General features: G+C 43.9%; 1 protein-coding gene across 2 annotated transcripts in view; it reads left to right on the top strand.

Annotated features, from left to right (window-relative positions):
* The window catches only part of PDZD2 (PDZ domain containing 2), a 396,035-nt gene that overhangs the window by 171,734 nt on the left and 201,779 nt on the right, over window positions 1-22,522 (top strand). For both annotated transcript variants that reach the window (XM_072958814.1, XM_031676863.2), the window contains one exon: window positions 4,004-4,827. In XM_072958814.1, the coding sequence (XP_072814915.1) occupies window positions 4,352-4,827 (476 nt within the window). In that variant the 5' untranslated portion in view covers window positions 4,004-4,351. The remainder of the gene's footprint in view (window positions 1-4,003; window positions 4,828-22,522) is intronic.

Here is a 22,522-nt window from a genome sequence, read left to right as displayed (position 1 = left end):
GTAGGAACATTGACTGTTTTGTTCAGGGCCCAGCACGTGATGGGCACTCATTGAACATCCGTTGAATAAACCAGTAGTAAATATTTAATCAATACTTATTTCCTTTTAAAATGTGAGCATTTTCTAAAAGCCAAAAGAGGAGTCCAGTCCAGAAGGAAGATTAGATGGAGGTTGGAGAATTTGAACTTAGGAGAGGTCAGAATAGAATTTGATTTAGAATCCAAAGCAGTTGGGAGAGAAAGTTAGTACCAGACAGTCCAGTGTGAATCTGATTTTGAGGCAAGTTCTGGATAAACCAGAAGACATTTTTATACCCACTACCAGGTTAAGGACTTAAGCTCAGTTTTCAGGTGACTCGGGGCTTGTGAGTTTGGGTAGGGAACTGGTTTCACTTAGTGTTTTTCAGTCTTTTTCATTATTGTCCTCCTTCTCTCACCCTGGAGAAAATTTTAATTTAATTTAAGTTCTAACACAAGAAATTAAATACCAAGGAATAATTGTCAGGTGGGATTGAGCTTTGTAGGGGAGTGGGGCATTAATCATTATAATATCTAAGTTTTGGGGGGGGCATCCTACCACCACCAGTTGTCACCCCTTGTGGGTGACATCACCCTGCTGAGAATATAGGACTCAGCTGAAAGGCGGTCCAAGAATGTTGGTAGTTTCTAACACCATATCAGTAAATTACCTCTGGGACAGAAGCGTTTGTTTTGAATGTTAAGGCTGTCAGCTTCAAGCTACTCAAAATTAATTTAAATTATCATGGCTATTTGCTTGAGATGGGAAAGTAATTGGAGAATTATGTATGGTAGACCAAAGTGAACTGTACCATTTCAGTAGACCTCCATGACCGAAAATTCTACTCCCTGTTGAACTGGATTGATCTTCAGGATGAGAAGCTCTTAAGACCTTTACACAGACCAACCATGGAGGGATGTTGGTATTTGTAACCATTTGCAGATTTCTGTGTCTCCTCTGGGTCACCATTCTGTTCACTGGAATATTTGACCCTGGACGCTTTCCTTGGATGTTGTGGAAGAATCACACTTTCCACAGTAGTGTTGTAAGATTGTGTATCTTTTCATATGCCCTGAGTCGTCTCAAATCGTTGCAGTGGGTGGGAATGCCTCTACTTCCTTTATTTATAGAGAATCCTAGAAAAGAAGTTGACCAAAAAGGGGGCTGGAAGGAAAATTCCCAATTATAGGTATGGAACTGAAAGATTATGTAGCCCATGAACAACTTAATAAGACTAAATTTCCTTGATGATGTCTGTACTCTTGAAATAATTTTTCCTTTTCTGAAAACTCCTTCCCTGCCCTCACCACATTCAGGGTCAGAGGGTGGGCTCCTGGCAGCTATGTTGATTCCTCATGACCCGAACCCCCTGCTATAACTGACTGGACTACTGATGGACAAATGATCCAGTCTGAGCCAATCAGCTTCACTCACCTCTAATGTATTCATTCACAACTTTTGAGCTGCAAAAAGCAGAAAACAACTCAAGATAAGACTTGGAGTGTGTTTTTTGTCTTTTTTTTTTTTTTTTTAGTTTTGTTTTGCTTTACTTTGTTTTTTTAAGCAGTTAAATTTTTCAAGTGTAATTTATTGTGAGGATGGATAAGGTCTTTCAGATTGAGGGGGAAGGCAGTAACGCAGCCTGGTCCAGGATGGCCGAGACTCGGGATGCTGTGGGAAAGCCAGGGCATTCTCTCACCCGTCTTGGATCTCTGCCTTTTGCAGATCATATTTACTTTCTTTCTTGGCAAGCTGATTTTCTCTACTCCTCAGTTCACACAGCAGGTAGAGTCTTGCCATCCAGAGGCCCTAGTTCTAAAGTTAGAGCTTCTGCCACATGCTGGAGACTAGATCCTTTCTCTCGAGGTCTCTCCGTTCTCAGGGGGGAGCTCTATTCCAACTTACAAGAGATGCCCAGCTCGGGACCCATCAACAGGGGCTGGAGGCTTGTCTTATATTATGTGGACATGGCTCCCAGGAGTGCACCTTCGTCAGTTCTGTTAAGAGGATTGTCATAGACTTGTTACACACTAGTTTCCATTTATTTAGGCTTCTCCCCACTAGACTATGAATGCCTTCAGGACAAGGAATTTGCCTTTTTGCAGCATATTCCCAGTGCCAAGTTCAAGGACTGTTTCTGAATAGATGTTCAGTAAATACATGTTGCAAAAATACAAGTTGACATCAAGAAAATCTCTGTTACTCCTAAGTTTGATTCTCCTCAGATTTATTTAAGGAACATCTTGCTCAATATATTTACTTATTTCCATGCGTATGAACCATCTGAACTGTGACTAACACCTTGAATCACCATCAGAATTTTCACTTTAAACGATCTTTTAAAAATTGTTTTAAATTATTGAGAGTCTGCAAGGTGACAGACACCATGCTGGAGTCTGGAATATACTGATGAATCAGATATTGTCGCTGTATTCGGGAACCTCTCCGCTAAGTATGAGAGACCTTGGGGATCATTTAGCTTAACTTTCTCATTTTACAGATGAGGAAACAGACTCATAAGAGTAGTTAAATCTGATGGAAAATGTTTTGATTTATTCATAAGACATTTAGTATGTCTGTATGGAGTTACTTTTCAGTGAGAGGTGTTACTTTGGCCAAAGGAGACATTCAGTTTTTGTACATGTATGGATTATCTTTTCTTTGATTCTGCATTTCTTTTTAATAGGCATGTGATTATGTAGATGATATTTGCTAAGCTTTTGATGTATTTGGAACCGATTAATAGCTGGCACTCAAGTTCTTTGGAAACTCACGTCTTACTCTATTGGAAATTTCTTTATGGTTACTGAGTAATAAGGTCATTTATTATTGACATGGCTTCTGACAGCTCTCCCATTTATTATTATTCCTTGTTAAATCACTTCCTGAGAAGGCTGGGAACGTTTTCCATCTCCGATGGCACGGTTTATATTGACTTTCTCTGGGTGAAAGTGAAGTTCTGAGAAGAGACTGAAAGGGGTCCTTTTTCTGTGTTTACAGAGGATGGAGGTGAAAATCTCTCTGGTGGAGAAGGAGAATTGGCAGTGGAACGCAAGCAACCTTTCCCTGGAGGGGGGGGGGTGTTGTGCACCAGGCACTGCGCGTGGTCAGTGCGGGGGGCACTGCTCGCTCGGGCAGGGGAGCCGCACCTGCCGCAGCTGACTGGGCAGGCTGCTGAGCGCCCAGCTGCTGTGAGCCCCGTGCTCAGGGCCACGCCAGGTCTTCTCACCCTGCGGCTTGGAGAAACATTCTCTGCAGAAGGTGGCTTTGGGGTTGGTCAAAGAGTAAGTTTACAGCTTACCAGAGAAAGAATGGAGGAGACTAAAAGCTGTAGGTTGTAAAGGGACAAGCTTCCCTCTGAATCTACATGGTAAGGATGGAACCACCAGCTAAGCTTAGGACGGGTGGTGTTCAGAGCCTGCGTCTCCCCACGGTGTTGACTGGCTCTTTCTCCTCTTGGTAGTGCTGTCAGAACAGAGTCCTAGGATGGAGAGACCTACTGTGTGTGCAGTTGGGCTGATCAAGGCAGGTGGACGTAGATTTGATCCTCCTAGGAATGTGAGCTCTTAAATATGTCCAGGCAGAAACCCCCTCCGATCTTCTGGGGAGTCTTGTCACACAGACTCCCTGATGGGTATGAGTCTGGTGGGAATTGTCTAGCAAAAGCCATCTTATTTTCCCACTGATCAGGGAAACTTCCTGGAGAAGGTCAGAGTTCCAGAGGTTTCTTGTCTGGGGGAAGGGTGTGTATGTGTGTGCGTGCGTGTATGCGTGCATTTGTGTCTGTGTGTGTATCTGTGTATAGGTATGTGTCTGTGTGTGTACAGGGTGGAGGGAGCTAAGCTGTGGGTTGGAGAGAAGTGGGGAGAGACATTAGGCTCCTGGATCAAAAAGCAAACACCGTCCCTCTGTATCTCAAGAGGCCACATATTCTGCGTAGGAAGCTCACTATTATGATTGGAAGATTTGTTTTTTCCTCTTCCAGGTGTGAACGAGTCCAGGGGAGGTCACCGTGTCGCTGCTGGAGGAACAGCTCGTTTCCAGGTCCTTCGCGTGGCCCCGCCATGAAGTGAACCAAGCGGGGACTGGTGGGACGCTTCCTTCCTTCCCTCGCCGAGCACTCCGGGCCCAGCGATTGTTCTACTGTTGTTCTAATTGTGTCCCGTCCTCCCCTTGCCAAGGCAAACAGCGTTCCTTCAGCTCGTCTGCCAGCCCGAACATGAACACAGACAAAGCTGATGACAGCCCGCGTTCCCAAGGGACGTGGGGCCCTGTGGGGCCCGGCCCCCAGGAGCAGGTCCGCTCATGATGCTGGCGCCCGGGAGTGAGCACCATGCCCATCACCCAGGACAATGCCGGGCTGCACCTGCCCCTGCTCTACCAGTGGCTTCAGAACAGCCTGCGGGAGGGCGGGGACGGGCCGGAGCAGCGCCTCTGCCAGGCGGCCATCCAGAAGCTGCAGGAGTACATCCAGCTGAACTTTGCTGTGGATGAGAGCGTGGTCCCGCCTGAGCACAGCCCCCCGGGCATGGAGATCTGCACTGTGTACCTCACCAAGGAGCTGGGGGACACAGAGACTGTGGGCCTCAGTTTTGGGAACATCCCTGTTTTCGGGGACTATGGAGAAAAGCGCAGAGGGGGCAAGAAGAGGAAAACCCACCAGGGCCCTGTGCTGGATGTGGGCTGCATCTGGGTGACGGAGCTGAGGAAGAACAGCCCGGCAGGGAAGAGTGGGAAGGTCCGACTGCGGGATGAGATCCTCTCCCTGAACGGGCAGCTGATGGTCGGAGTTGACGTCAGCGGGGCCAGGTGAGTGAGGGAGCGCCAGCTGGCATGGGGGCTGGATGTGGGGCCCCTGTGGTTCACTTACGTCCGATGCTGGGATCTGCAGCTGCAGAGGGTTGCGGGTCCTACCGTGGGAAGAAGCTGATGGCATTTATCCTATAAAGGGAAAATCCATACTCTGAGTTGAAGCTTTGTGGCATTTATGTATTTCTTTTTTGCTTCATTCTCTGTGAGAAGATTAGGCTTGGAGTCTTTCCTTTTTCCTTGACACTTGGGGTAGAAAGAAAAGAAATAGTACATGACTGTTTCTTCAGAAAGAGAAGGAGAAATGTCACATCGAGTTAGACCCTCTTTTCCACTCAACCCAGCATCTCACCTCCAATCACCGCACCAAAGATTGGGTCCTGGATACGTTTCCATCTGGCTGTCCCATGTCACCTTTGTCACAGACTCATAGTCCAGAAGCCCCTCGAGATGTTTAGAAATGTCTGTAGACCAGCCCCAACTCCCCCAGCCTCCCCGCCCTGGAAGGTGCCGTTGGATCTCATCTGAATGAACATATCTCTGCTTCCTGCCCATGTGGCCACCCACCATGGCACTGAGTTATTGTTCTGTTGTTTCTCCGGTGAATTCAGGTCCCCAGTTCCACCCTCAGCTTCAATGATACCCTGGAAGAGCTCACAGAGCTCAGAAAAGCTATTACGCTCCTGATTGCAGTTTATGATAGTGAAAGGAATGAGATTAAAGTCAGCAAAGGTAAAGGGTGCACAGAGTGGAGTCCAGGAGAGACCAGGCGCGTGCTCCCAGGTGTCCTCTCCAGCAGACTTGTCCAGGAGCACTGAGTTCTCCCCGCAGTGATGTATGACAACTCATATGGAGTATCGTCAGCCAGGGGAGCTCACCCAAGCGTTGGTGTCCAGCGTTTTTGTTGGGGGTCAGTCACACAGGCATGGAGTGTCTGTGTGGTTGCGTCAGTTACTCGGTATCTAGTCCTTCCAGGGGTCAAACTAATCCCACATGGCCCGGCCCCCACCGTATATCACATTATTAGCATCATCTGCCTGGTATGGCCCAAGGCCCCAGGTATACAAAGACACTCTTATCAGGCAGGATGAGGGCTTAGAGAGTTGCCTTCCGGGAGTCTGTCAAGGGACAGTCCTTTCTTTGAAATATACAGAGATTGAATCCCCCAAACCTGCTGCATTAACCCATTACTGCACACCAGGGTTTGAATGATGGGCGTATGTGAAAGAGACAAGAGAAGAGAAGATACATCAGTTTGGTCAAGCCTTCAGGGGCTCCTGTGAGAAGGGCTTCTATATCCCAGAAGGAGAGCACTAGGGAGAGAAAGCCACCTTGAGAACCATGATGATCTTTTGATGGGAGTGACATCTAACCCGAGAAGACCTTGAAGAGAAGAAGCCAGAGCAGAAATACCTTGACTTCAATCTTCTCCTTCCCTTCTGTCTCCTACTAAAGCTTCCGATTAGTAGGAATCAGACAGGGGCAAGGGAGCCCACTGATATTGTCCGTATGTGGTAGCACCCTGGGGCACAAGGCAGGGTAGAAAAGGGCAGAGCGTAGACATGGAGAGTCAGGAAGAAGTCATCAGGCACATGCCATGTGGTCTGAGTTTAAATGAGCCAGTGCGTGGAAAGGACGTAGCGCAAGACTGGCTGGCTGCTGTGGGTACTTGCTCAGTGGACACTCTCACCAGTATTTCCTTTGGGTTGCCTCTTCGACTGATGAGATGCTCTTGGCTAATGGCTGAGTACCTAACTGGCAGTTACTGGGAGATGCTGCTCATTTTCAAGGAGGGGTGCTGATGAGAAATATTCTTATTTGCGGTTAGAGATCACTCTTAGCAAAGGAGCAGGGCTGACCGTGGTAACACTCAAGATGCTATAAGGATTTGAGAAGGTGGCTTTAGTCCCTGGTGATGGGGTCCTTCAGGTTGGAAGTGGGGACCACCAAGAGGCAGCCCTCTCAAAGCAATTCATGAATGTCCTCACCATTTGCAGCTGTCTGATCTGTAGGGAGTGGATTGGGATGGAGAAGTAGGAGGAGGAGCAGGGAGAGCACACGCAGCAGGAGAGCCTTGTGGTTGGGAGCTGCAGCGCCGGAGCCAGACAGCTGGGGCTGCCTCCCCAGGTGCCGCCACTTACCAGCTGGTTGACCCTGGGAAAATCACCCCTCTTGAGCCTCTGATTTCCCATCTGTGAAATGGGAACAATGACACTATTGATACCAATGACTAAAAGATGACAGAATGCACATGTAGGACTTAGCACTGTGACTAGTAAATTGTGCTCAATAAAAGTGTCAAAACGACTATAGTACACGGACAGTGTTATGGAAACCTGGGATTTTCTTATCCCAGAGGTTGGTGGGGTCTTTAGGACCTTGCCGAAAGAGTCTTCCCATTATGGGGAAATTTTATTCACCTGCTCAGGAAGCTCTTCTCTTGTCTGGCTTAAGGCTGTGGGGTCTGTAGGAGGCAAATTTTTCTATCCCAGGCTCTGAAAATATATCTGGCCCTGGAATAAGATGGCTTTGCAGCCACAGGGAAGGATTCCTGGTGATTTTAATTTACTTGTTGGAGGGAGTGGTAGGATGATGCCCATTTTTGCAAAGAAAAAATGGAAGTAGATTTTCCAAGCATGGCTTTTTTACTAGTAAACAGTCATGACTTGGAAATTCCCATCTCTGATGGGGTGGTCTCGTGTGTGCCCTGGACGAGGAGGGGCCAGGTGAGGGCTGGTCTTCCTGGAAGCCACTGAGATGCAGGAGTAGGAGAAGGGAAGGCCAAGACGGTATAGAAGTGAATCAAGTAAAGAGGCAAAGGTTCCTGGAGCCATGGTCTCCCAATGCCCAGAACAAACAACCAAGGAATTAACAAGACAGGAGAGAAAGAAAATAGGTTGATTTTTCAAGATCCACTCTTTAGCTCTCTGGAATAATTATAAGAAATACTATGTGTTGAACAGGTGCTACCATATGAACACTCTGCCCTCCACTATGTTATTTAATAATGACCACAACTCGATTAAGGACAGTTTTAGATCAGAGACCTTGACCCCAGAGAGGCCATGTAACTTGACCAAGGCCACCTAAGAAAGAGGCAGAACCAGATTTGAGCTTAGGTCTAGCTGCCACCACAGCCTGTGCCCCTAAATCCTGTGCTGTGCCACCCCAAATCTGCCCCAGATTATACCTTGTCCTCGTCCCGTGGTCTGGTGCTTAATTTCATGAGTGGTTTACTGCTTCACAAAATACCTCCTCGTAGATACCGAGGAAGCAAGTGACAAGAACAAACTATAAGGCTTCTACCTACTCAAACTGACAAGGAAACAGTAGTCCCCCCTCACCACCGCCGCCATGTCTTATAAAAGGAAACCCAGTTTAATATTGAGTTCCTCTGGCAAATTTGCATCTAGTCCAAGCTTTAGGACTGGAGGCACTTTGAGATTAGGTACCAAAGAGTTTAAAGTGTTTTGAATGTTCTCAAGATGTCCCTTTTCACTCTTTATAACTGACTAATAGTTTCCTTCAACGCTAAATGTTTCCACATACCTGTTTAAGTTTTGTTCTTCAAAGTGGTGAGTAGGAATTAGGGGTCTGCCCCTCAGTGAACAGCCCCCTCCATGACTGTCTCTTCACGTTACTTGCAAGCAACAGGTTTCGGGTGTCAGCACACTAACTTCCCTGCCACCCCACCAACATGGTAAGTCACCCACGACATCACTTGGAATTATACTATGAGGCCCTCCTGCAGGCAATGCATTCTGCTCCTTCTCTTGAGTTTGATTTTCAATTCAAAACTACTTTAGATAATGTTATGGTTGAATTGTGCATCCTATTCACCAAATTCATATGTTGAAGTCCTAGCCCCACCCCATACCTCAGAATGTGGCCTTCTTTGGAAATAGGACCATTGCAGAGGTAATTAGTTAAGATGAGGTTGTCGCAGGAGGGATAAATTCGGAGTTTGGAATTTGCAGATACAAACTATTCTATATGAGATAGGTAAACAACAAGGTCCTACTGTAGAGCACAGGGAACTATATTCAATTTCTTATAATAGCCTATAATGAAAAAGAATAGATATATATATATACATAAATGTATAATGGGATCACTATGCTGTACACCAGAAACTAACACAATATTGTAAATCAACAATACTTTAATTGAAAAAAAAATGAGGTCATGTGGGAGTAGGAGGGGCCCCTAACCCAATATAAGTATTGTCCTTGTAAGAAGGGCAGATTTGGACACAGACACGCATCCAGGGAGAGGCTGGGGTTATGCTGTCACAAGCCAAGGAATTACCAGAAGCTTAGGAGGGGGACCAGGATCAGATACTTCTCCAGTACCTCAGAGGGAGCATAGCTCCGCCAACACCTTGATCTTGGACTTGTAGCCTTCAGAATTCTAAGACGAATCTCTGTTGCTCAGGCCCTGGGTTAGTGGTGCTTTATTATGGCAGTCCTAGCAAACTAACACACGTGACATTTTGACCCTGTCACCTATGGCTACTCAGTTATTCAAACAATTTCCTTCCTGACAAGGTTACTGTGGAAACTGTAGAGCCCCGTGGATGTTTTTGGAAGAGGACGCTCTGAAAACTGTGTGTGTGTTAAGTGTGGGAGGAGCAGGTGCAAAATGTAGAAGATGAGATCATGGTTTGCTTATTTAAAAAATCAGCTTAGGGTCAGTTTGGAAAGTTCATCTCTGGAGGAAGAGCAGAGAATTCATAGCGATGAGTTTGTCACCCTCCTGCACCCCAGGACCAGTTCCGGCGCATAACCTGTGACGGTCCCAAAATTACAGACGCCTTTCTGCTTTCTCCCTGACTGACTGATACTCCTGAGGTCTGCAGTTGGCTTCCAGGATCCCCAGGTAGCTCTGGGAACCCCTCATTCTTTTGAGTGATAACAGCATCATCCCGGAGTGACATTCGAGAGAACTTTCTGAGACGGGGAGCAACGCCGGTAATGTTTGATGTCGAATGCCCATCTTGCAGTCATAGCTGGTAACACATGGGAATGTTTTTGTTTGCGACTCTATCATACCTACTCTGGGGAAGATGAGGTTTTCTGGAATGTTCTATTAACATCTGTTTGGTGGAGGGAGCACTGGGAAGGTTTTTTCAGATTATTTCCTACAACGAATACTTTGTAACCCTAGTCCCTCCCCACTGGGCTAGCTTTCTATAAGTAAACCAGATCTATTCCCTGAGGACAGATTGTTCCAAATTGGTAACAAAATGTGGAATTAATTAAAACACAACCCACATACCAAAACAAAAACAAGTAGCCTTTTCTGAAAAGTTAAAGGATCCATGTTCCACTTAAAATGTATTTTCCAGGATGTGAACCTCCACTGGACTCTTCAGTTTATTAATAAACATGAGCAGAGCACGGCGCAAAGAATACGTGCCTCGGAGAGATGGCCTGTTTTCCAGACCCTCTTACTGGCCGTGTAGGCAAGTTCCTTCAGCCGCAGGAGGTTGATGCTTCCCCTAGTAAGATCACTTAATGGATGAGATAAGGTGATTTATCTAATGGACTGAACCGGCACCTGGCACGTGATAGATGTTCAGCCAAAGGTATCTTTTAACACCCTTCCTGGTCAGCCTCAGGCGACCTGAACCCAGAGCACAGCATGAACTAACAAAAGGCCTTTGAGTTTGAAGGACAGAGAAGAGCCTAAAACTCTGACGTTGGCTCACCAGGAAAGAGGGTAAGTCTTCAGCCCGGAAACTAGGGTGATAATCAAATACTGATGTGGTGTCGGTACCAGCCTGTTGGAAAGGATGCTGGTGCGTGCAGGAAAGGGTCCTGGAGCCCCCAGGGACAGACTGTGCCTTTGAGTTACTGGCATGTGAGATCCCTATGTGGTCCCAGGAGAGGGGCCCGGGTACTGGGCTGGCAGGCGGCCCAGGGCAGCACAGCAACACTGGCCAACAGGTGCAGGGGCATTCCAGGCTGGGCAGATGAGCTGAGACTCAGCCCTAGCCAGGAGCAACCTTCCGCACAGTACCCACTGCCTTTAACTGTGGGTAAAATTAAATGTAGGGGTGTTGCAAGCTCAGACTCTGGTTACCCATGGCAACCCTGCGTTCTGTCTAGGTTATAGCATATTTTAAAGAAGTGTCAGGAGGCTGCTAGGAGGTGTTACTTGGCGAAATGATGGCAGGTAGTGAGGTAGGAGATTGCAGAGAGGAAGAATTGCCAATTATAGCTTTATAACAGGGTCCCTGGGGCCATCGTGCACGAGGGCCCTGCCTGCCTGAATGTGCCCAGAGGCACCCAGCGCTCTAGTCATGAGTGTATGCATAGTAAGAGGTAGGCATCCTGGTGACCTAGAACATTCAGGAAAGGTTAAATTATGTTCAGTTTGCCGTTTAAGGAGCCAGAGAAGCGTGTAATACACTTCAGAAAGATTTCCATTGCAGAAGGTTAAAAGGAAAACACGTTGCAGCATTTAAAATTCAATTATCTGGAAAAGTCGTCTTGCGGAGCGGCCCCTTCCCCAAGGATGCCGTGTAAATGGAGCGTTGCAGGGCCCTGCCTTCGTGCTCACTGCGTTCTTCTTGGCCTGCTTTCCCCACGTGCTATTTCATTTCACATCTTGGTTTCTGGAAGGGAGCCCAGAGTTCCTCCAAGTCCTATATGCTTATCCTACCAAGGAGGAAACTGAGGATCTGGACGTGGTTTCCCGGGGTCAGGAAGCTTCTTAAGAGAAGAGCAAGGACTAGAATTCAGGGCCTCTGACTCAAATTCTAGAACTTTGTCTTCAATGCTTGACACTACAGACAGTAACCGATGAAATTAGGGGAAAAATTGTTTTTGCACATTCCTGTTGTCAGTAAAAAACAAATAGGAAATCAAGTTTCTCTATATGTTTCTGCATCCATTCTCTACCTGAATGGTAATTACACCAAGAACCTTCCTTCTCAATAAGGGTTGAACTTCTAGCAGCTTCATAAACGTGGGATTGGTGGTCTGAGACTGGACTTGCCCTCATGTCTTCCTAGCGCTTTCTGGGCAAGGCTGTGGAGGATTTCTTCCGCCCTCGCCTGCCATCTTGTGGCTGAAGCCAAGCAGAGCGCTGCGAGTTTAGTCCAGCTTGTTTTTCAGGAGGCTGTGTGGGTTTCTCAACTGTGCTATTAGGGTGATGTTTACAGCCTTCAGAACTCTGTCTAGAATGGCAAGATCTGAGCCCTCCCTCAGCAGAAAGTGACTCAGGCACCATCCGCCTCCTCCTGCTGCCCCCAGGAGGTGCCCCATCCCGGGTCCCCCCGCATGGCATCCCCTCCTAACACCCACCTGGCCCTCAGGTCCACTGCAAGTAGATAAGTAGGCTGCTTAGCTCTTAGTGACAGATGGTGGAGGGAAGCTGTCCTTCCTCAGCCCAACTCAAGCCTCCTGGGATCAGAAAGCCTTCAGGAGAGCGTGAGTCACAGGGCGATGTCAAACACTCCGCCAGCCAACAGGGTGGGTTCTTTTAGAAACTTAGCAACTTCGGCGCACCCTTAATCTCTCAGCCCACAGGTAACGTCAGGAGCCACTTACAGAGCGGCTTTTCAGGGTCTGCTTGTTCTCATGAGGGACTAGACTACATAAAAGGTGTCACTTTCCATGATTTAAAGGAGAGTGAGGTTTTAGAGCTCCATCCAGAGATGCTCTTTAATTTCACCCCGGCGACCTGCTTCTCCTGGTACCCTGCCGGAGCCACTGCTGGGTGACTGACTTCAGCCCTGGGAGATGGAAAACCCAAACCTCCCACTTTGGACACTCGCTTTGAAACTTGTGGCATTACTTTTGAGAATCGTTGTCACTGTAAACCATCCAGAGAAAAAAAGATTAGAGCATCTCCGTGTGATCATAGTGTTATACCAGCCTGACTTCTCTCTATGGGCACTCCGGGAGCATCTTCAGTAATTTTGACTTCTACTTCATTTTTAATGTCCTGGTGTTAAATAAGTGGTAAGCATTTTAATTCTCTCATTTTGAGCACCAGAGGTCCTCAAAAGAGTTTTGTTTTGTTTTGTTTTTTCCCAAAAGGCCATTGTCCAGGCTTCAGCACCTGTTTCCATCTTTGCCCGTCTCTTTCCTTCTCGCATGGAGGCAGATAACCACACAGCCTGGCTCGGCTGTTCCTAATTAACCTCTTTGCCAAGCACAGAAATTTAAAGTCTTGAATTCCTGTCTTTTGGTGTTGGACTGTAGTTGCTGCCTTCTCCTAGACAGGGATTAAAATCTGATATTTTCAGGACTTGTGTGCGTGTGTGTTATGTGTATGTTGTATGCAGTTTCTAATGAAACGTGGGTTTTCAACAGTTGTACAGATTTTTTCATGGGATTCTTCTTTGGCATATGACCTTCCTCCAAAGATTTTGAGGGTGTGAGTTTAAGTTATACTATTTTAAATAAATGGTCGTGGAGATGTCACTGGTAGTGGTGTTTGGGATGGGGATGGCTGGGCTTACCAACGTTGAAATGCACAGAGCAACGCCCAAGGGTGTGAGTATCCGGGTCCTTGGTACCTCTGAGCTACAGAGACCTGGATGCAGGGGCGCCAGTGATGGTCTAATAGCTGACTCTTCCCACAGTTACCTCATTCAGGGCTCTTCCTTCACCAGAGAAAGGATGATTCTCTCATTTATAAGGTCTCTTGGACTTCACTTTAGCCATTTGGGGTGGAGGTGGGGGTCTGGGGGGAGGGAGATGGAGAGTTGGGCTATTTCTGAGGCTGAAATGCACGATTGCTCTGCCCTTAGGCTGGACTTGAAGATTAGTCCATTTAAATGGGGCCAGGATTTATTAAGAAACCTTTGACCTTTGGGATCACAGACTTATTTTCACAAATACCCCTGAAGGAGATCTGAACTACTGTCAGGGGAGGAGGAAGCAGGTGTCCTTAAAAATTCAAACGCTGTTAAATACAGGTCCCTGTCAAACTGCATGGTCAGTCTTGAGGGTTTTCCCTGACTCAAGGGTTTTAGTTAGTCCAGATGTCCATTCCTGTGAGGTCCTTGTCTGACCCGGCAGAATAGGCACAGAGGACTTAAATGGCAGTCGCCAGAAATGGTTCACACTCTAGAAAGTACGTCACCCAAGTGGGATGCCCAAGAAGGTCCATGGGGTAAGGGGAGAAATTATTAGCATCTCAAGAGGTATTTTTATCTTAAAGAAAAAAGAAACTGAGCTTGGCTAATGTTTTGGCTGTGGATTGAGGCTGGCATCCTTTCTCAGTCTGTATGTCAGAGGGTCCCTCTCCTGAGTTCAGAAGAGGTGATCCCCAACCCCCCCCCCCACTGATTCATTGACTTTTGACTTATTTCAAGAAACGGTAGTTTACAGTAAGCAGGCTTATGGATTAAATTACGTATTTTGTTGGATTTAAATTATCTTTACCAAATCGACAGATAAACTAAAGTTCTTGAGGAGAAAACAAAAGGATTAAAAATAGTTAATGCAGGTGCAGGTAAACCTTAAGAAAATGGCTGGGGTTGACCCTTCTCTTACCACTGGGATGTACTCAACTGCATTATAAGGTAAGACAATGACAATCTATTCAGATTGATAAGAAGTCAGGCAAAAAATTAAAATTCAAAGCTATCAAGAGTCTATATGAAATTGAGATTTCCAGCATCTATTATTAAAGAAAAACCTCACCATAAGCATAGATTGCACCTTGAGATAATCCTTAACGATATGAGGCCATCATAATTAGCAAGATCTTTAAAATCTAAATACCCACCACCCGAATACAAATAGTACTAAATGTTTTTAGCAGTGTTTAAAATTATGCAATACTAGATCTAGCCCAGAATTTTACTCAACTGAATATTTTAAGACCCTATTTGAAATTTTTTTTTTATTTAATTGCTGAAGGCAAAAAGTCACATGCCATTAGGAAAACACTCATTCTTCCTGATGCGGTAAAAATAGCTAAAGTAATACATGGAAAACAATACAGCTACAAAATAAAATGCCTGATTTTGTCAGCAAATTCTGCTGGAAGATGCACAGAAACATTGCGGAAGTTTTAAAGAAACAGTACGCCATGTGGCCGTTTGCAGTGCCTTTGGAGGGAAAAGCACTGCTGTTTCTCACATGCTCCAAATAAGGGTATTTGCTTGGTTCGGTTTCAGTAATGCAAGACAACACCTACTTACCGTGAGTCACCAAAGGCAAGAGGGACCAGAAAAGATACATATATTTCAAAAGGCAATGACTTCGTTAGTTAAAATAATATTTGATGGGGAAATTATGTAAGGTAACAGCTGCTTTAATTAGAATTTTAAATTCAGGGTGAAGTTACAAAACTAGGCCAAAACATGCAACGGAGTCACCGCATTGGTCCTAGGAAAGTCAATGCAGCAAAGAAGCTAAAGACAGAAGTGCCAAAAGTGCTAAAGGATGGCATCAGTATGGTTACTTTTGTAAAAAATAAGACATTTAAGATTAGAAGAATTTTCCCTCTTCTCTGTAGTAAGACAGGGAGCGACCATGGGAAGGTTTTACTCTAGAGAGGTCTGATGTCCATCTTGAATCAAAAGCAGAGTAATCGAGCTTAAACATGACCGTGACTTTTTTCTTCTACAATTGGTTCAAATTTGCCTGCCTTATCTATGAAAACAAGGGATTCTCAGTGTCCTGCTTCCTGGAGACTATTTTTGCAAACACAGACCCACGGCACCTGTCTCTCCAAGGGCTGAAACAATGAATACGAAAGTAGAAACTACTATTCGAAAGAAATTCACGCTATGGAAAGAACATTTGCAAGATGGATTTTTGGAAATGCTTCCACACTTAATACTTTTTTTTCCGCCAAAATGCTACGTTTGCCAACAAAAAGTTTCATATGCACATATTTGAAATCTTGTGAACAAAATTGTCTATTTTTTAATCTTCCAAAGAATTTTGTAAAACTTACATGTTAAAAACTATTTTGAAAGACAGTACTTCCCAATAACTTGGCACAAAAACTCAACCAAGTTGAAAATTAACACAAAATTTCAACCCAAACCTTTGCACCAGTGATAGGTAGTGTTGGAAAATGAATGTTACTTTTTATTAAGTGCTGCCATTAATGTACTGTTTACATTGGGATCCCCTATCCTTGTGAGACAGCTTCAGCTAGAGCAGCCTTTAAAACCAGCATCTGTTTATTTTGAACTCTAGACCATAAGTGTATGAATTATCACATCCCAAAGTGTTAAGCCAAGTTTTTGAAAACCTTGGTGTCTATTTAACTATATAGCTTTTACTAAAAATAATATTCACTTTATAGAATTTATTTTAGTAAAGGTGAAAAAAGATTTTTAAATATTAAACACTTCGTATTAAGTGTATCTTTTAAAAATAGGGTTTTCATATCTGTTCTGTAATGTGTATAATGTATTAGTACAATAGTGTAAGTCCATACTGTTTTGTTTGTTTGTTTGTTTGCTGAGAAGTATGAGAAATCAGCATTTCTAAAGCAGTCATCTCACAGGTCCAGAGGTTAGCCCTACCTGGGAAGGAAACGTCTCTTTGAGATTTGTGGGATCTAGATGTTTCTCATCAGCCCTGTGCCCACAACTCCTCTTTGACTGGCTCTCCAGAGAGCTGGTTTCCTTGGGCTCTGCGGGCTGGGACTCTTCCTAAACCCTGCCAGTTCCTCCGTACTTGCTCTCCGGGTGACCCCTCAGTTTCCGCCGCCCCGCCCAGCGCAGACATGCTGGCTCCCCTCCTCTCGCTTCTCTTGCTAACCGCTTGCTCCCTGGACCATTGTGCGAGCTCTCTTTGGCTGATTAGTCTTCCGTTTGTTCATTTGAGGGCAGCATAGTTATAAAGCTACCAGTTAGTTCCTCAGGCACCCAGTCCCTCTCCCCACGCTAATCTTTATTTACTTCAGTGGCAACATTGAAATAGCGTTTTAAAGGGAAAAAAATGACTTGCATTTCTACTACTCTAATTCTCAATTAATTTGATTTTTTTATGTTACTATGTAATCTGTGACCATGTGACTTTAGCCCCAGCACACTAACACTGCAGATTTCTCTATTTCCACCTCATCTATGTTCATCTGCAATATCTATTTTTCAGATGAACTTTCTTAACTCTTATTTTGCCATTTGAAAGTAGTGCTTGCACATGGCAAGACATTCAAGGAGAACAGAAGGCCAGTGAGTGAGAATTTGCCTCAATTCAGACCCCACGCTCTAGAAACTAAAACCAGCTACACCCCAGAGCCACACTCTGTTACCAGTTTGGGAGTATCTTTCCAGGAATTCTCTAAGCATATACAAGTTCTCTGTGTTATTTCCCTTTTACACAAACAGGGGCACAATAGCTACACTATTCTGCGTCTTAACTTTTTTTTTAATTAAAAAATCTAGCTTAGAGATTGTTTCAATCAGAAGAACATGCCATTTTTCCACTTATTCTTCTCAACAGTTGTATAATATTCCACCAGAGGGTTCTAATGTGATATTTAATTCGGCACATTTAATGGGTATTTTCATTGTACAGTCTTTGCCGTGTCAATAATTCTTCAATAAACCTTATGTTCACATGTCTCTCTGTGTACTGTACATGGACATTTACATGAAGGATAAATTCCTAGAAGTGAAATCTTCAAAAAAAGCACATCTAAAATTTTTTTCTCATTGCAGATTGCTTTGCCCAAGAGGTTACACTACTTTATATCCTCACTGACAGTGCATAAAAGTGCTATTTTCCCCGCAGTTTCACCAACACCATAGGAATACTTTCAAAATATTGAATTATATTTTGGGCAGAATTCTGTATTATGCTTTTTCCCATAACATACTCAACCATGTTCCATCTTAATAGTCTTAATAAGCATAGTCATCAATGGTAATTTAGGTAAGCAGGCTGTTTTTGTCATTCCCAGTTTTTCAATACTATGTATAACACTGCATTTGAAATGCTTGTGACCAGGGCTTTTTTCCTTTGGAATCATGCTCTGGGGACAAATTTCCTCGAATGAAATGAAGGACTTTCCTGGAAGGACTTTTTTAATTATTGAAGTATAGTCAGTTACAATGTGTCAGTTTCTGGTGTGTAGCATAATGTCCCAGTCATACATATGCATACATATATTAGTTTTCATATTCTTTTGCATTAAAAGTTATTACAAAATATTGAATATATCAGTTCCCTGTGCTACACAGAAGAAATTTGGTTTTTATCTATTTTTATATATAATGATTAACATTTGCAAATCTCAAACTCCCTAATTTATCCCTTCCCACCTTCTTTCCCCAGTAACCATAAGATTGTTTACTATATCTGCGAGTCTGTTTCTTTTGTAGATGTGTTCATTAGTGTACTTGTTTTTTTTCTTTTTTTTTTTTTTAAGATTCCACATGTGGGTGATATCATATGGTATTTTTCTTTCTCTTTCTGGCTTACTTCACTTAGAATGATGATCTCCAGGTCAATCCATGTTGCTGCAAATGGCATTATTTTATTCTTTTTTATGGCTAAGTAGTATTCCATTGTATAAATATACCACAACTTCTTCATCCAGTCATCTGTTGATGGACATTTAGAATGCTTCCATGTCTTGGCTATTGTAAATAGTGCTGCTATAAACATTGGGGTTGCATGTATCTTCTTGAATTAGAGTTCCCTCCAGATATAAACCAGGAGTGGGACTGTCAAAGGATATTTTGCCAAATTGCTTTTCACAAATGGCTTTACTAAATTATACTATCACCAAAAGTGTATGAGTACAGTGTACCAGGATCATTTCAGGTTTGGATATTATCATTTAAAGTTATGTTTAATAGAAATTAACTAACTTAATTTGAAATATGTATAACTTTTATGGTTTTAATTTGCATTTATTTGATCAGAGAATTTGACCATTTTTCCCTAATATTATTTTTCCTAGTTGATTTTACCTGTTGTCTAAATCATCTATTGATGTCTTTTGTCTACTATCTGTTGGGGTCCTAATCTTCAGCATTGCAATATGCATTTAGGTTTTATAGATCTTAATCTTTTTAATCCCTATGCAGTTAAAATTCCCCTTAATCTTTTAATAAATTGTGATTACTGTGTAGGAATTTTAACTTTCTATGGGCGAGTTTGAGTTTTTTCTTTTGCAATCACCTTTTCACTGCTTCAATCATGAGATGTTGCTGTCTTCCCAAAGACCTGAAACTCTCTTCTACCAATTTTCATGATTGTATTTTACATTTGTCTTTATAATTTAAAATTTAATTTAGCTGGCACTTATTTTGTTGTACAGTGGAAATTTATCTCTTTTCTTCTAAATTGCTTGTAACTATCCAAACATCATTTATTAATAGTTAATTTTCTTCAATTAATTTGAGGCTTGACTTATGATACACACACATACACATATACATACATTTCTATTTCTGGGGGTTCTGTTTTTGTTCTCAGCTGTATGTCTATTTTTATGCTCATCACATAGAATTTTGATCATGTTGTTACATCCAGTGGTACTAGCTTCCTCCTCCATCTTGGTGCTGAAATTTTTTCTAATATTGTTTGGAATTCTTATCCATTAATTTTCCCAAATTATCTTGAGTCATGGTGTTGAGTTTTTAAGGTCGTCTCAGGAGAATGCTTTCCAGCATGGTCCGTCCCTTAGAGCCCAGTTCAATACCCTCCCACAGCCCCCTCTTTCTTCCCCAAAACCTTTCCTTTTCCCCCTCCTGGGAACAGCTCTGACCTGCACATACAAAATCTATTTTCATGGGTATGATAGGCATGATTCTAAGACGGCTCCCAGGATTCTACACACTCCCACTGTGTATACACCCTCATATCCCCCAGGACTGTGAATTGGATAAATTTTACTCCCATGATCAGGTTAGCCATGACACAACTGACTTTAAGAAGAAGAGATTATCTGGGTGGACCTGACCTAATCACATGAGTCCTTGAAAAGCAGAGTGTTCTCTGGCTGGTAGCAGACGGGGCAGCCAGGGAGACGGGCTCCAGCTGATCTGGAAGAAAGCAAATATCCACAGTGAGAATTGCTAGTTGACAACTAGCAGGAAAATAGGGACCTCTGTCCTAAAACTGCAAACAACTGAACTCTGCCAACAACTAATAAACTTAGAAGAGGTCCCTGAGCCCCAGATGAGATTGCTGGCAGCCCCAGCAGACACCTTGATGTCAGTCTCATGAAACACTGAGCAGAGAGCCCACCGTGCGGTGCTGAACATCTGACCTAGAGAGCAGCAAGCTAATCCGTGGAGGTTGCTCCAAAGCCTCTGCATGTGTGGGAATTTGTTACACACACAGCAGTGGAAACTAGTACAGTGGCAACACACGATTTAGTACTTAATCCCTCTTGTGTCATTTACTAATCATTCCCCATGTATAAATCTTGTCCCCCCTAATCAGATAGTAAACTTCCTGAGAATAAATCTGGTATTTCTTCTGTGTCGGCCACATTATCCCCCTCTCCTGGGGGCTGCACTGGGAGACAGGGTGGGATGGGTGGTTAACAGCCAGGCTTCAGATTCTGAGTATCTTAGACTGAATCTTAGCTCTACCTCTCTAAACCTCGGTTCCCTCACCTTTAAAATGGGGCTAAAATGCATTGAATCAGTTACTGAAAGATATACAATCATTGTTACCAGCAGTTACTTCTGAAGGTGGAAGATGATAGCAGAATCAAATTTCGTAGGAAAGTTGTAGGATTAAATGAGACGTGCTTACAGAAGGCTCTCAGCAGGGTCATGGTGCATGGTAAATACTGTAAATACTAGCTCATCGTTATGAGGACGGCAGACTCTTGGAAGTGCCTCCCACAGTTCTCCACATTCTATATGTGCTAAATTTATTTTGTACATGTGACCATGCCCTATGTCCCTCCCCCTACACACACACACACACATCCCTACCTCCAGCAACTGGCCATCCACCAGGGATGGATAAACTAAATCCAGCCTCTAGACTGGTAATCAGTTTTGTCTCCTGGGAATTTGGAATCCAGCCAGTGAGAGACGAAGCTGCTTAGCTCTTTGAGTTGAGCTGAAAGGTCAAATGGAGTCAGGTCAGGAATCATGTCCAGGAAGAGCCAGAGCCACATGCCTGAAGTCACAGAAGGCAGATTTCAAGAGGAAGTCTGTCCCTTTAGAGCAACACAGAGTGGACATGCAGAAATGGGCAGGGCTGAGAGACAATGTCCCCAGAGAGAGCGGGATGGGACAGGAGCTGCCAGGGTCTTGGGGACTTGCAGTTCTCAGCATCAGTTCCCACGGCGTCTAACTGGACCTGTTTCCGCTCGATTTCCTTGTCCTCATAAAACTGAGTTTCTCTGTGCTCTTTCCAGATTTCAGCTGTCAGCACAGTTGAATCCCAGTGGCCTCTGGAGGGCACTATTCAATTAAGTTTATTTCCTAGTAGTGCCTACTATACAAGGAGAGTGTGTAAGAAATGGGTGTTTGAAGTAATAGTTACCATTTACTGAGGACCTACCATGTGCCACATGCTGGTTGCTTAACATAATGTAAACAATCACAATTCTCCCCAGCAATTATAGAATATTCTCTAGCATTGTAATTCATTTCTACAGATACATTATTACCACATGTCAAGCAAAATGAAAGCTTTTTTTTTTCTCACTCTCTTTAACTGAGGTTACAACTTCTAATATATCAGCAACAAATTCAAGTTCAATCGGCCCTCCTCTACTTTCTGCACCTGGGCATAATTTGCATTTTTATGGGTATGCATTCCTTTTTAATAAGAAAAACAACTAAATATGGCACCATTATAAAATGGGGAGTAGTTACCAGTAGACATGGGTATAATTTGCCTGTGTCCCTCTTCTCTTCTAAGGGTGAGATATTTCCTGTCTCACACTTTTTACCACCACACCCCCTGCTGGTTTCAAGCCCGGCTGCCGGCTGCTGGGGAGTGGGAGCCATGGGAGAGGGAGGAGTCACTGTTTTCCTCCGCCTTGCTCAACGCTGCCCTGTTGAAGGGTAGAATGAGCTCCAAACCCTTCCTGGGCCTTCTGAGAGGTCTGAAAACAACTCCTGGCCAATAGATATTTGAAACCCTATTTGGTCACTAGATGTTAATAATCAGTGAAAATATTTATTAAATATTGTGCATATGAGCCACATGCATTATGCTTACTCTTTTAATTCTTACAACAATCCCATGAGGTAAGAGGTACGTATTATTACCTACATTTATAGATGAAGAAATTTAGGCTGAGAAAGATTAGGCAAACATACCTGCTAAGGAACAGAGCCTGAAACCAAGGCCAGGCTTACCTGCCTCCAAGACCTGAGGGTGTTTTTGGCTAGGATGCTCATCAGTTACTACCCATCCCCCAAATAGCATGTCTGTCCCACCAGAGAGCGCCTCCAGCTTAAATAAACAGCATACCCGTTTCCCAGTAAGGAGTCATAGTCATAATAATAGTATTGCTAAGTACTATTACTGAAATAGTAAAACAGTAATAATTCTGTAAGCAGCGCTCTAGCCAGGTGACCTCGAATCCCTCATTCATGACACCATTGTCTACCACACCTCTCCACTATGGAAAGAAGAATCAGAAGTCAGGAAATTTGGTTCTAAACTCTCTACTGTTTTAGTCATAAGGATAGCCCTGGCTGTACGAATTGGGGAAATGTTGGTGTATAAGACATACAATGTGCCTGATTTTATGGGGGGCTGGCATCCATGCCTTAGAA

The sequence above is a fragment of the Vicugna pacos genome, chromosome 3 (genome assembly GCF_048564905.1).
Source record: "Vicugna pacos chromosome 3, VicPac4, whole genome shotgun sequence".
Classification (NCBI taxonomy): Eukaryota; Metazoa; Chordata; class Mammalia; order Artiodactyla; family Camelidae; genus Vicugna; species Vicugna pacos.
Note: the sequence above shows the minus strand (reverse complement) of the source record. Positions and strands in the feature narration are given on the sequence as shown.